At 47.3% G+C, this 15028-nt stretch overlaps 1 protein-coding gene across 46 annotated transcripts in view; it reads left to right on the top strand.

Moving 5' to 3' along the window:
- Positions 1–15028, top strand: part of EPB41 (erythrocyte membrane protein band 4.1) — a 97428-nt gene that overhangs the window by 48755 nt on the left and 33645 nt on the right. For 35 of the 46 annotated variants that reach the window (XR_011136061.1, XM_068917804.1, XM_068917797.1 and 32 more), the window contains exons 4-12: positions 2422–2526; positions 5856–5898; positions 8124–8199; positions 8945–9163; positions 11450–11537; positions 12119–12271; positions 12755–12852; positions 13192–13364; positions 14612–14728. Coding sequence is in view for 44 of the 46 variants with exons in the window: in XM_068917804.1 (XP_068773905.1) it covers positions 2422–2526; positions 5856–5898; positions 8124–8199; positions 8945–9163; positions 11450–11537; positions 12119–12271; positions 12755–12852; positions 13192–13364; positions 14612–14728 (1072 nt within the window). In the remaining 2 variants the exon portion in view is untranslated. The remainder of the gene's footprint in view (positions 1–2421; positions 2527–5855; positions 5899–8123; positions 8200–8944; positions 9164–11449; positions 11538–12118; positions 12272–12754; positions 12853–13191; positions 13365–14611; positions 14729–15028) is intronic. The other 11 variants (XR_011136062.1, XM_068917801.1, XM_068917799.1 and 8 more) reach the window with 1 other exon arrangement.

Below are 15028 nucleotides of genomic sequence, written 5' to 3'. Positions count from 1 at the left end.
TGGGACCTTTCTTTATTATTGCTCTGCGTTTTCCAGGGTGCCTTGTTGTGTAAGGCTGAGGGGAACTTAAAAAATGTTGTCTCACTTGCTGTTGATCTTCTCTTTCATTTTTACCCCAGACTAGTTTTTTTTTAATGTCTGGCTGAGATTGTCTTAAATGTCTTTTGCCCCTTTCATTTGAGTAAAACGTGTTGCCAGCTTGATTTGTGCTTTTCTCTTCACCCAAGGTACCTTAGCCTTTCAGCTTCCTGGCTAATGTAACTCCTGTAGCTTGGATGTTTAAAAAAAAAAAAAAAAAGCTATGTTTAGCTTGCAGTTGAGAGTATATTCGCAGTAAACAATTTAAAAGCATTATGTTGACTTAACCACACTGCAGCACTCTCGATCTGAGACCTTTCCTTCTGCTTTCCTTGGTGCATTCTCTCACAGGACTGTCTTGCTGTCGGGACAATAAAAAGCTAGCAGAAATCCCTATTTCAGAATTGAAGTGCTTGCTCGGAATATTAATAATCTGGTCCTTACCATTTGAGCGTACTTCATCGGCTTGGTTTTTCCCCCTAACCCACTAGCTAAACAGGCTCCAAGTGGGCATCTTCGGTGTTCTGGGCTCCTTGTGGGAAGTAACCTTGGGTGATCCTGGGCAAGTAGGTCAGTGCGGGGAGTTTGTGTAACAGCGTTGCTATTGTTATTGCCTGGGATCGGCTCAGAGCATTACCGCCCGGGATCAGCTCGCTGCCTGCAATCCTGACTTGCAGCCGCAGGAGCCCAGGGCGTCTGCTGGGGATTTCGGTTGCAGCCCCCAAAAGAAAACTGTTGTCCCTGTAACTGGTGGGGCAGGCACCTCTGGCTGTCAGACCTGTGACCAGTGCCGGTTTGCCGTGGCCATGCGGTTGCATTTGCCAGCTGCTGATCTATACGCACTGCAATAATACCTTTAAATGACACCAGGCTTTAAGGACGCCAGGCATGGGCGAGCTGGTGGCATTGTGGATGGCCGTTGGTTCAGTGTGGACTTAGGCAGAGCAAGGCTTACGGGTCTCCGGGACCTGCTCTTGTGTCACGTCACGTCTCTCTTCGTTCCCTCGACCGCTGATCCAGCCCTGCCTTGTTCAGCTCGCTCGAGGTGTGATCACATCGCATACCTCGGCAGCGGCCCCGTATGTGGTTACGCAGGAGAAGTCTGCGTGTCCAGAGCAGCCAGGGCTCCCGTGTCAGTGAGAATCTCTTGACTTGACAAGAGGCTTCAACGCCACTATGATCCTACTCCAGCATTTTGACAAGTAATTTATTAAGACTTAATTGGGAAGGAATTGCAAAGTGTAGTCAAAGATCAGCACAAATGCCTTTATTCAAGAAGAATAAACACTTTCAGACCTTCTTTCTAATTGACAACCATAGAAGGTTTTTGATTCCTGCATGTTCTTTAAGGACCAATTCCTTGAGAAATTGCAGGCTAGCGCATGCAATAAGTCACAATATGTGTACTCACAGCCGAAGGGCTGGAATAAAACAAGCCATTGAGATCTTTGATCGGTTACCATGCAAATACTGATAAAAGGAGAGACGCAGGCACAAGCAATGCATTAGTAAAGCTTATTTTTGCGTCAGTGGAACGGCACTTGCTCTTTACCCAAGTCTCCAATGGAATGAGCTGCTTTTGGTTACCATAGTTTTGTGCCTCGGGGACGTTTTCCTTCATGCTTTGGACTAAAAGGGTGTCTGTTCCTACGGCCAATTCATTTGGTTTGCTTCTGCGGGATTTGGAAAAAAAGACAGGAGGTAGAAGTGCTCAGTGAGTATTGCTGGAGGCAAGAAGCGGTGCGCTAAGCACCAATCAGGGCAGGAGGCAAAACTGGAGAAGCCGGATTTCATCAAATCGAGGAAGAGGTTACGGAAAAGCCGGTCCTTTGTTCTGATCTGCTGTTTCTTCCATGAAAGCGCTGAGCCAGGCAGCCCCCCGAAGCACAGTGATGGGTTGTAGTAGCACTTCCGTCCCCCACGCTGGCCATCTTCTGATCCACCCTAGGTGGTTGGAGAGCCTGGTGCTGGCGGCAGCCAGGGCAGCAGAAGTTCTTTGAGAGGGAACAAGCGGTACAAACGCTCCAGTTGTGTGTTTTGAGTTGTGTAAAGAGAAGCACGGCTTTAGCGGGCGTCAGGCGTGGAGCAGGGAGACCTACTGCGGTTCTGCTTGCCTGTCCAGTTTGAATCTTGTGCCCAATGCTCTTTTCTCTAAAGAGTGCTTGCTCAGAGACTGCCAGGAGATCTGATCTGAACTCTTTGAGCTAGTCAGGACGTTTTCCCTTTCTCGGTAGCGTGCAGTGTGGTTTTCAGTTCGTTCCCTTTCTCCTTTGCCCCCACCCCAGGGAGTGAGGGCAGGCAAAAGGCAGCCCGTCCCATGGAATTTCTTTTGTGTCTTTGCAGAAACATGCCAAAGGGCAGGATCTACTTAAAAAAGTCTGTGACCACCTCAATCTCCTGGAAGAAGACTACTTCGGCTTGTCCATATGGGACACACCAACCTCCAGGGTAAGAAGTTTTCTGCGTTGTGTTCTGCACCCGAGGGAGTCGCTTCTTTTAAAGGCTGTCCTCCCCCAGGGAGGAGGTGGTGCATAACTTGCTCACAGTCGTCTTAAAAACTACTTTTGATGCCACCTCCCCAAGGAGGAAGTAATAGGGTATCATAGAGGCAGTGAAATTGTGAATAAATGGCTATGGGAGTGTGGATTTAAGTACTCAAGTTAAGTGAGCTACCTGAACTTGGAGAAAATTAATTATGTAGCTTACTGCAAAATGATGCCATTAAACTGTAAAGATATAATAGGACACAAGATAAGGCTTTTCTCACTTGAGAAAAGGACTGAGTTTTCTGCGTTGAGACTGAAAGACTAAGTCAGCTACTTTTAAACTAAGGGAGGGGAACCCAAACGTAGGCGCACTGCAGGAAGACTTCACAGTGCTGTAGTTGGTGAGCGTGAGGCTGAGCAGTCAGGAGGTGAAAAACTGCTCTACTTTGGGAGTCGGCAACGGAGGATTCATTATATACCTCTAAGATGTTCATTCAGGGCGTACGCAAGCATGCATCGTGGTCTCCAGAGAGCCTTGGCTTGACTTTCTCTTCCGTCTCTGACTCATGACTCCCCTTCCCCCCGGCTTGTGTAGCAAATCCTAGACTTTGAATTCAGGCTGGGTTTATTTTCCCCTTGTAGCCTCCCCCTCCAGTACAGCCTGGGCAAACGTTGCTCTTCTTAATAATGACGGCTCCAGCTTATTTTCTGGATGGTAACGTTGTGCTGGGAGCTTGATCGCCTCTGTTACGGCAGCAAAGGCAGCAGGGGGGCTGTGGAGGAAGGCTGAAAACGTTCAGTTGCAGAAGGGCAGCAGGGGAGCTGGGAGCGACTGCTGGCTCCCGGCACCCGTTCGGCGTGTGCCGGCTGCGGATCGGCATTCGGTGATGACCCGCGAGGATTCCTGGCCTGAGATTTGGGGTTTGGATTGAGGCTTAGCCCTGCAAAAGGACACGGGCAACTTTTCATACCGAAACTCTTGTTGGTATAGTTTTGCTTTGAGGTCTTTGTTTGGGTAGACTCGAGCAGTATCTTATCTTTTAAGCACTTGGTTACGCTTTAACTGAGTGCCTGGTAGGCAATTACTCCAGCTCTGTGTAACGAGCCTAGCCCCAGGTATGCTGAATTGAAATCAAAGGCCTCCTTAAATGTCCTTTAGACCAGTTACATCAGTCCACGTCCCAGATGTTCTGTGTTTCACGTACAGCAATCACTTAACGGGCCTCGTTACTATGGATGAAAGAAGCATTTATCATTATAACACTTAATAATTGAAAGCATGGATTTGTAATACACAGCTAAATGAATCTGTGCTATTTGTGGCAGGCAGAGCTCCGTCCTGGGTTTGTTTTTATTGTCTCTGCTGGTCTGGCCCAAGCATGTTCTTCTCGGGTCAGCTGCTCATTTCGAGTTGCAGCAGCCTTGCTGGCACGCAGCACAGGAGCGTGCTGATTTCCTGAAAGCAAAAACGAGTGCTTCCTTCACCCACTTGATGCGAGCCAAGAGGCTGTACAGCTTTTTAACTGTAGCGAGTGAGAACAGGTATTTCTGTTGGATTTAGGTCTCAGAACCGGGAGCTGGGGAAGGCAGAGCTGCTGCGCAAGGGTTGAATTTCAGAGCGGAGTAAACTGCTCTTGTCTGCAGTTTAACCCCCCCCCCCCTTTTTTTTTTAAATCGTTCCGGTTACGTTTCACTGAACTTCTAAATCTCAAATGCCATCTCTCTCCTGCTTGAACTTCAAAAACGAACCGACGCCGAGTTACTGATTCACTGGGAGAAATGATCTTAATGGGAAATCGAGATGAGCTTCTGCGCTTCGCCCACGACGATGCATAGCTGGGTCGAGAGAGATGCACGTGTGTGTGCAAGCACAGGGAAAGCTTGTATCCAGATTTTTCCACCTCTATAGGAAATAAACCTTCCTGAGGATGGGCATTTTCCCACCTGGGAATAGCAGAGGGTGACAGTGGCCGGAGCAGCTGTTTAGCACCGAAGGGCTTTGGCGTTTGTGCTAGTCTCAAAGGGAGGATTGTTTCCTACCGACTCGTGTCACAGCGGTGGATAAAAGTATCCTTAATTGCTGTACCCGTCATTGTCTGCTGGATTAAAGCAGCAGGATGAGAGCCGCGAATGCATGACTGCACCCGGGGCAGCCGGGCTCGCCCAAACCGGCCTTTCTCACCGCTGTAACGAGCGGTCGTGGTGTCAGCACTTACATGGAGATGCTCTGCTCAAAAGCCGTGGCCCTAAAAGGAAAAACGGTGCAGGTTTAGCACGTCTAGCTTTTTCACGGATTTCATATCCCCAGTTTTATAGGTGAGAGGGGCAAGCGTATACAAAGAGAAGGTTTAACGTGAGTATTGCTCTCCCCCGACATGGCATGTCGAGAGGTGTAGTGACAATGCTGGCAAAAACGGGTGGTTTTTGATGTTTATGTTGCCTTGCCATCCCACGCAACCCCAAATTACTGAGGGGGAGAAAAAGGATATCTTTCTAAATCCGTAGCTGAGATAATTACTAGAAACTGGAGTTGTACTTAAAAAAGACCAAGTTTGTGTCATGCTCCTGCAAAAGAATCCAGCATTCCCCAGCTACTGGGTGCTTTCGCTTGTATTTCGGTGATTAGGTCATTAAAAAACATCGCTATGAACAGAAAGTCCTGGTGATCTTGGTTCTGCGCCGTGTAAGCGTGGAGATTGGATGCATAAAATAGAAGCAAACCTCCTCCTCTTCTGTTTTTAAAGCTTTTTTGAGAGACGCAGTGTGTTGGACCAGCGCCCTCCGAGCTGGTGTGAGCTGCAGTCCTTTCTGAGATATTACTTTTTTTTATTATTTTTTTAAATAGTAGTGAAAATGGGATCTTGAGAGTGCAGAATACGCTGTGTACAGGTCGCTGCCCTTGGAAGCTGTTGCTTGGTTGTTAGGAGCCAGCGTGAAGTCGTTCATTGGAATTTTTTTCTGTAAAGAGCATCCGCGTGGTTTAGGGTGATGTTTGGTCCTCTGCGCTGCTGTGCAGCTGAGTTAATAGGGTCACCTGAAAGGAGAAAGCCTGGGTAAAAACGCACTCCTGTTCTTCATCCCTACAATACCTTGTTACGGGAAGGGTTGGAAATTCACACATTGAGACCGCAGACTGGAGTAAAAGTTTGAAAAACGCACAATATCTCTGGGTTTCCATGGCTGCGTTAGCGTCAAACATAGTCTTCCCGCTGTATTTTTAGTGAATTGTCATTTGCTGTGGTGTTTCTGTAACGTCTGTTAAAACTGTGAATGGTTTTTTTTCTCTTCCAGACGTGGCTGGATCCCGCCAAAGAAATAAAAAAGCAGGTTCATGGTGAGTAGATCAAATTTATCCTGCTGGTGTGCAAGTGGTTCCCCCCGCCCGACTTCCCTAAATATATATAGCCTTGGCGTGCAAACCAGAGGCCCCGAGGATCAGGGAGAGTTCAAGCGAGGGTGTCTGGCAGGGATCAGCACAAGTTCAAGCAGTCTCTGCATCCTTTCTTTTCTTTTTTTTAATATGGAGTGACGCTCTAGATTTAGGAAAACCAGTGGCATTTCCTTGCAGCAAAACATACTTTGCAGCGTGTTCCCCCTATGCAGATCGGACAACGCTGAAACAAGAGATCTGCTCGCTGGTGTAGCGTGGGGAAATGGGTGTCAGAGGGAACCGTTTACATCTAAACGGAGATTGGGAAAACCCGAGGTTACTGAAGCAAGGTTTTGTGGACTCTTGTGCTGTCCAGGGGTCTAAGTGGGACGAGAACGATAAATAAGTGGCTCGAGCGGCATCAGGACAAATAGCAGGCGCTTTAGGAAATTGTATTTTAACTTCTATTAACACTGAACCGGTTCAAGACGAGGGCAGCGCCAAAAAAAATAAATTTTAGAGGCCTTTATTTTCCCCGAGGAAGAAGCCTAAGGTCTGATTGCTTTGAAAGAAAAATCGCGTTTCAGGTACGCATATGGCAGGGGGGTGCAGAATAAAGCGTATCATTAAGTTGCGTATTAGCACTTTGCTCGGGGAGGGGGGAAATGCCGCAGGGCTGCGGAGTAGGAAAAGCTCCTGCTCTTATCAGCCGCCGCTTGAATCAACAGCGGGATGTGTGCAAAGGGCACGGGCCGCCCCTGCCTCGCGGGGCAGCGCAGGTGACGTTCGGGTGATAAGTCTAAAGAACAAGCTGCTCAGGAATTTGGTCCGATGAGACGGTTAAAACAGTGAATGAGTTGAGTTCACTGGAGGAATGCTGTTGATGTACATGCAAAGGCAGTCCGGCTCTGCACGCTCCTTGCAACGCACAGGCAACCGCTGTTTCCTAAAATATTTTCTCGGAAAAACTCGTTTTGGACTGTGCTTAACGAAAGCAACGCGGCTTGTGTTTTATCTCAGTTCTGGGTGTTGCGTCAGAAGTAAATCCACGTGTGGTCCTTCCCCTTCCTCCCTGAGATGTTGATAAATCTTTTAGCAAGCTAAGTGCAAGAATATCTTGTGTTTCTGAACTAGCTCTTATTCAGAACTACAGTGTTAAAGAGCGCAGCAGAAGAGGTTGTAACTATAAAAATCTTAGTGCAGGTTTTTGCAGGCAAAAGTGATTATTCTTTTAAGGGGAGAAGAGGGGGTCTCACCTGAACGCTTAAATTCGGCGATTCTTGGGAGCTTTGCTGTCCTCCTTAGAGGAGGAGGAAGGGAGACGTTCCCGTCGCTGCTGAACACTCCTGATGTGTCTGGTGCCAAACTAGCGTGTGATTTATAGGCTGCTCTCGAATAGGAGTTTCATCCCAAAGCTTTGCTTTCAGAGGCGCTGTCTGACGTGATGGACGGTTGCGTTTTATGTATTTTTAACAGTGTGTACAAGTTACCAGTTCAGCTGTGGTATTTATCTAGACAGAGGCAAACCAGGCTTTTGAACAAATAGCAGCACTTCTAGATACGATTACATGAGTCAATTAATGCCCGTAACAGTGCTCTGCAAGGCCTGTAACGAGCTGTATTAAAGCGTTTAAGTCTTGACTTGCAAAGCTCTTCCCTTCTTGGTGTTTCTTGCAGAGACTGATTGAGCCGAGTTTAAGCTGCAGTCCAACCACACAGCCACAGTGTATTGGGCTGTTGAGTGAATTAACGCATCTGCTTCTTACGAGAAATTTGAAAATTGGGTCTTGAGCGATAAAATGCTAATTCATTAACCTATAGCACGCACCTGACCTCTCCTCATGAATCTTTTCTTTTTTTTTTTTTTCAATCAGTGATAAAATATTGAGTAATGTAGCCTCCTAGCAAACGAATTTTGTGTTTTCCACAAGCTGTGACGTCTTTCGAGTGTATTTGTCTGTCCTGCTTTGTCTTCTCGCGCTTATATCTTAGTTTCTGTAAAAGGAAAGAAATCACGTCTTACACCCTCTGCCTAAGCAGAGCTAGCTGAGTCTGGGCGCAGAATTAAAGTCAGTATTATGATCTGACAGCTGTCTTTTGAAGATATTCGCAGCATTTTGTAAAGCCTGACTAGCAGGAAGCTGTTGTGTGCGCGTTTATTTTTCCCAAACTTTTCTCTGTGATTACAGGAGGCCCCTGGGATTTTACCTTCAATGTCAAGTTTTATCCACCAGATCCCGCGCAGCTGACGGAGGATATAACGAGGTGAGTTACCTATTAATCTTGCTAACAGGCAGTACGCTTGCCGTGCAAAGCGGCCCGCGCTTTCAGGAAACCCCCCGACCCGGTGGCTGAATAGAATATTTGATTGAAAGGAGATTTTTAATACGCGGGTGGGTTTTCCATCCTTCAGCAAGGAGATCAAATGCCTTCAAAATCTTTGTTCTGAGGTCCGTTCTAGCGTTCCTACTGTGTTTGACTAGACTCTTACGGTTTGTGAAGAGGTGCTTGTTCCAGCTGCGCTAATGGGTTTTTCTCCTTTTTCCGTGCTGAATTAAAACTCCGTAACGCGCCCTGTGTGTTGGTTACTTTTGAGGAGCTCCAGGGAAGCTATTTGTCTAAATGCAGGAACTGTTTGGAGCAGGTTTCTTGGCAGGGGGAGCGAGGGGGGGATGCTCCCTCTTTTCACTGAAGCCTACGTGCACAAAGCGGTGTCACTTATAATCTTGGCCTGTGCGTATTTGTGTAGGAAGGGGCACTTTTTATTTTTAAAAAGGGCTTCTCTGATCGTAATTGTCCTCTGATCCCTTTCCAGAGTGGACGTGACCTTAAGTCGTCCTGTCCTATGTGAATATTGCCCCATAAGTGAAAATATAAAGTACAAGTTAAAAACCAGCATCGTGTTGTTTGCATCAGTGAAGTAAAAAACAGGTTTTGTTTGACCCTCAGGAACAAGTCTCATAAGATCAGCCATTTTCTGGTAAACGTTGTTTTTCTCTTTTTCCTGAAGGTATTACTTGTGTCTTCAGCTTAGACAAGACATCCTTAAGGGGCGGCTGCCTTGTTCCTTTGCGACTTTGGCTCTGCTGGGTTCTTACACAGTCCAGTCCGAGTTGGGAGACTATGATCCAGATCTACACAGCGCGGATTATATCACTGAATTTAAATTGGCCCCAAACCAGACTAAAGAACTTGAGGAGAAGGTTATGGAGCTTCATAAAACATACAGGTAAGGTGCGGCGGCTGGAGAACTGGTCCGTGTGCAGCAAAGTGAAAGAAGCAATGCGGCTTTTTAGTGTTTTCCCCATCTCTGTTCTGTGCTTTTGATTTCTTGCTGCACCATTATTTATGTTGGCACCAGGAGCATTAACACTAAGAGATGAATTTTCAGCTAGCAAAGGAAATCAGCTATTTTAAAAAGCTCTAATATTTGGAAGGTATAACAAAGTCCTTCTAGAACCTGGAAGTCTTCTTTCCTTCTAGAAGAAGAAACTATTTTTAGAAGGCAGATGTGAAACATTGCACTTGTATTTTAAGAAATGCCCTATGTAGGTGCTATTTCTCAACAATCTAGCCACGAAGATGGGTTTTATTTCACATGAAGATGCAAGGTTTGCTTGTTTTAACCTCGTCCTTTGTCTGTTTTTTTTTTTTTAATATTTGTTTTTGGATTTATGTAATTTCGAGTTGTAATCTGGTTGGAACAGATCCAGCGGCTTTGTGTGTATGCTGTAGCCTACAGCACGCTTGGGCTTTTCTGCAGCCACAGTTAATAAGTAACACGTTACAACAGGGAAGGATTCCAGATAAAGCTCCGGGTATGAACCTGCTGTTGTGCTGCCCTCCTCCTTTTTCCAAACGTGGCAACGGCCTGGGCAGATGTGACTTGTTCTGTTAGCGTTGAAGGACTCCTGTGAGTCCCTCCAGTACCAGATGAGAGGGTCGCGATAACAGAGTCCTTTTCCTCATCTTATTTTGAGCGTGTTTGTGTAGACGCTCGCGAGTGCTTTGATCGCAAAAGCTGTGCGGAGCTGTGTGCACAGCAGCCCCGAGGGGTGCCGCGGAGAGCCGGCGCGGCCGGCGCGGTCCTGGAGATGTGCTCAGGCTTTAAGGCAAGCAGCCTGTAAAACGACTCTGTGATCCCGAGGGCTTGAGAAGGTCTTGAACCGGCAGCCTCTTGACCTGTGAAAAGCTGCTGGCTGTGATACACTAATAACGAGAGCAAGAGCAAAGCTGAGACCTTCTCGCAGGCGCGTGGAAACTAATAACGTAAGTGCGGTGGGGAAGGGTGGATGTATGCCCCCGGCTGTTACCGAAGCTGCAATTAACACCTCGCTCAACTCCGCAGATCAATACCTTAAATTGATTCCCCTCCGTTTGCATTGAGAGGGGAAGAAATGAGGGAAAATAAGTACCGGGCCACTGACAAGCTTCATGACTTGAAGTCAAGGGCTGTTAGCCGCGCTAGAAGAGGGAGAGCACATTGCTGAATTATTCATGGGCCTTTTGGCTTTATTAGAGAGCTAATTCATGGTAAAGGACGTAGGTTTATTTAATGTGCTCGTGTGTGCAGGGAGGAGGGAGTAACGTTCCCATTTCATTTCTGGTCCGTATGCTGTGGACATTAAGCTGTCAGAGGATTTTCAGCAGAAAACTTCCCTGCTGAACTGTGCTCATTCTGCTGCTGCTTTCTTTGCCCAGCGCAAGGCACGTGCTGGAGATGGTAACTGCTCTTACCTCTTGCCTAGGATCGTCCTTACAGTGTTTTTTATATGCCCCGTATGCCGCCGCTAAATAACCTTGCTTGTATTTGCACCCAAAATGTACGCAATTGATCAGGAAGAAAGACACCAAACGAGTGAATAAAGCGAGATGTGTACAACCGAAACCTCTCCCGGAAGAGCTGTTAGAGGCATCTTGAACAACAGAAACTTAATGACAAGGGCACTTCAATAACATTGATAATAGCCTCCATTATCGGGATGTTGCCGTTAACCAAAGTTCGGTTGTGTTGCTGCTCCCGCAGACACGGCACCATCTGTTCCCGGAAAATGTCTCATTCGTCTCGGCTGCCCCAGTAGGAGCCTCTGCTAAGTGATTTCAGCTGTCCTCGCGCTTCGCTTGGAGAACAATGGTCTCAAGGCAGTGAGTGCACTGAGGAGGACAGTACCTGTCACTCTTTGCCTTCAGCTGGATTGGTCTTTTTTCCGTAGAATCGCATTTTATACCCTCTACAGCACTTACTCGCCAGATAACTTGCTTTCTTGTCTGGTATCTGTACTGCTCCACAGCAAAAAAGGTGTATCCGTTTTGTGAGGCTAGCTCAAAGCACAAATGTGTGCGTGCCAAAGAAATTAATATGTGCCCATTTAATATGCCCATCATCTGGGCACAGATGTGTTAGCGTTCAAAGCAAAAGAAGATCTAACAAGTAAACGGTTTTGTGAAGCCTGATGTGTCCCCTCTTTAAAGTAACAGCTACCAAGAATACCAAGCCCCTGTTCTCTTTCCCCAGATCCATGACACCAGCCCAAGCAGACCTGGAATTTCTTGAGAATGCAAAAAAGCTGTCTATGTATGGAGTTGACCTTCACCAAGCCAAGGTGAGATGCAGTGTGTGCACCTGTCCTGTGCATTTTGCAGTCTGTTTTTTTTCCCTTGTAGGAGCAAGCTGCTTATTTCGGGAAATCCCCATTGAAAGATGTAGGCAGGAAACTGGCTATAAGCACTGAGGAAATGCTGTAAGCACTGTTGCGAGCGTAGTAAGAGAAGTGATTCTTCCTGACTTGCTTATTATTTATATATCATAGGAAGCTTTACAAACCTACTGATGTAGACAGGTCCTTGCTCGGAAGCACTTAGAATAAGGTTGTGACCCTGCAGAGTCAGCTAGTCCCACAACTCAGAGATACGCAGGATAGACTCTAGACAGCACTTTGAGCAGACAGCATCACAGAGGAGACCAGCAGAGGCAGGAGACTGTAAGGAGAGAAGTGAAGGAAAAGTAAGTCTGGCCCCGGCTGCATAGGGCGCTGAAAACTTTGAGGTCTGGGAGGTGGGGAGATAAATTCAAGAGAGCCTCAAGGAAAGACAAAACTTTCCTCCTTTGGAGGAGGACAAACATTGACGTGGAACTTGTAACCCTGACGCTGGTCTCCGCTCAAATCTTCATTTGCTTCCTTAGGACTTGGAAGGAGTGGATATCACTCTGGGAGTCTGTTCCAGTGGCCTTCTTGTTTACAAAGATAAGCTGAGAATCAACCGCTTCCCTTGGCCCAAAGTCCTGAAGATTTCCTACAAACGCAGCAGCTTCTTTATTAAGATTCGGCCAGGGGAGGTACATTCTGACTTGTTTGTGCTCGTATCTTCTGTTTTGTTTAATCGCCTTCTGATCATCACCAACTTATACGGTTCATTAAGTGGGGGAAAATTCTGAATGGGCGCTTTGCACCCTGTTGTATTTCTGCTCTTGCCTTGGTAGTAAATTCAGTTCTGAAAGTAAAGCCCAATGACCTTGCTTGAAGCGATAAAATAGATGGTGGCAATTTAAACGTATCATCTAGCACCACCTCCTGGCACAGCGTGGTATTCCCGCGATCTGGCCGGAAAGCAGAGTTTAAAGTTAAGTTCATAGCTGAAATTGGGAGAAAGCTTCCCCCTTTTTTGGAAGGCCCGTGCTAGACCCTGCCCACCTGTGGAGTGAGTTCACGTGGACTAGACCAGCAGTTTGTGCCCCAGACAGAAGCCTGGTGGGCTGGGGACCGGGCTCTTCTGCCCCACACTTCTCTTGCTATGCCTAAATAACGTATATTTTCCGCAGCAAGAGCAATATGAAAGTACAATTGGATTCAAGCTACCAAGTTATCGGGCAGCAAAGAAGCTGTGGAAAGTATGTGTTGAACACCACACGTTTTTCAGGTGGGTTTTTAAATTCTGGTCTTACCTTTGATCACTGTTGAATAACTAACGCTTTAGATGCTGAACACGGACACTTCTTCAGTGTTCCTTAGGGTCTAACAAAAACTGGAGTGAAATGATTGCAGAGAAATTAAGTGTTTACATTGCAATAAACTTCGAGGCAGTTTGCGTGTGAGGTCTTTTGTCTTATGTAGACGTGGCGCTTGTTGCTAGCACATGTTGGCTCATTAATCGTCAGTGCCTGCAGAGACTTCTTCAGTTTATGTTTTAATTTCTCCTGATGTACTACTACTACCTGTGTCTGGAGGTACGGTGTTAACGTGTCGCTGTGGCTTTCAGGCTAACGTCCACCGAGGCGATCCCGAAGAGCAGGTTCCTGGCGCTGGGCTCCAAGTTCCGCTACAGCGGCCGGACGCAGGCGCAGACGAGGCAGGCGAGCGCCCTGATCGACAGACCGGCTCCCCAGTTTGAACGGACGGCAAGTAAGCGGGCCTCCAGGAGCCTCGACGGAGGTTAGTGTCTGGCGCTTCATCGCTATTAGGACGTTTCCGTGGCCGGATTCAGGGAGATGCTGTTCAGTAGCTGTCGCTGTGTCTAGCTCTTGCTTTGATTAGAGGAGAAAGCTCGCTTAGTGAACTTTGACTGCCCTGAAAACATGTAAAAGCTCCGTTATTGTAAGTCGGTATTTGCTTTGCTTAAAAAAAAAAAAAAACAAAAAGAAAAGAAAAGGGAAAACATAATTTCTCACTTAATTGAAGACCTAGAGAATATAAATAGTAATGCTACCAAGGACTGACTGGCAAAAAATATTTATGGCTGTAAATGGGTATTGCAAGCCTATTGCAAAGTTTTGGTTGCAAAGATAACTTCCTCATTGAATCTGAGCACAATTTTCTTTTGGCAAATCAGGAATTAACCTATTCTAGGATTGGTCTGTTTCATATAAGAATATATTCTTAAATAACAATATTGTTTCCCTTGAGGGGAAGGGTTTTTGCCACTAAAGTTTGAAACTTTTTCAATGGCTGTTTAAGTGATAATAATATCCAAGTTTGCGGTGCGTCAACCGGGTGGGCTCTTCCCTGACATTTTTAAAGGGGCCAGATAGGAGCCAGCAGGCAGGCGAGGGGAGGGGAGGTGCAACGGGGGAATGCATGGCTTTGCCTCTACCCCTTGATCTGGATCTAGGGATGCTCGTAAAATTAGGATCCGGGGCACAGGGGAGCTTACCTTTGCCCTTGGGAGCACCTAATAGAGCAAGAACAGCATCGCCCTGAGCCCCGACATCACGCTAGGAGAGAGCAGGGCTGCCCGAGCCCCCGGGGCCAGCAGCAGCCAGGCTGCCTCTGCTCCTGGCGTGAGTCTACAGGCCTCAGCAGTACCCTGAGTCTGGGCTTTGTGCCTCGGGGCCGGGAGGGAAGACCGCTTAGTTCAACCTCCGTCCCGCAGCGGTGACGCGAAGAGCAAAGCAAAATACCCGCTTGCTTGCAGCACGGGCGCCCGAGGTTACCCTGGCTGGGTGCATGGACCAGCGCGGTTCGTTGCCCCTTGGCCGTGCCTTGTAGGCCGTTACGACCCCAGCTCTCTAGCTGAGGAGCTTCACTGTGGAGGAAGGCGAAGCCCTGCTGTAATCTTGGCCCCGAATGTCAGAGCTTGCAAAGAGCAGCCTGGCACCATAACGCTTCTGTCCGAGTTGAAGTCTGCAGCCTTTTTTCGTCTGCTGGGTGGGCAGTTGTTAACATGTGCGCAATTTCTTCAGCTAAACGTGCGACTCAAAAAGTTGAGTTCAGAGCCGTAGAGGAAGAGAAGCAGGAGGAGGTGGTGGTGGTTGAGGTTCCTGAATCAAAACCCGTGGATCAGTCCCGAGAGAAGCCAGGTATAGCTGTGGTGGCTACAAATCTCTGCAGTGCATTGCCTATCCTTTCCCCACTGAGACGCCTTTACATGCTTGTTCTTGACAACTCTGAAAATTTTCACCAAATCTGGCAGCTTTCTTTTTCGTTTCTTTGCAAGGAGAGTTTTGTACTCGGAGAACAGAGAGCTCGGGAGTGGCCTGGGTCTGGGAGTGTGGAGACTTCCCAGATTTCTGCATTGCACCTCGCTAGGCAGTAATTCTGCTGGGGAGGTGAGGGGAAGATTGGGATGTGCTGGCACGTCAGATCTGTCTCCTTATTAA

The sequence above is a fragment of the Struthio camelus genome, chromosome 23 (genome assembly GCF_040807025.1).
Source record: "Struthio camelus isolate bStrCam1 chromosome 23, bStrCam1.hap1, whole genome shotgun sequence".
Lineage (NCBI taxonomy): Eukaryota > Metazoa > Chordata > Aves > Struthioniformes > Struthionidae > Struthio > Struthio camelus.
The sequence above is the reverse complement of the archived record's forward strand: the minus strand, read 5'-3'. Positions and strand labels throughout refer to the sequence as shown.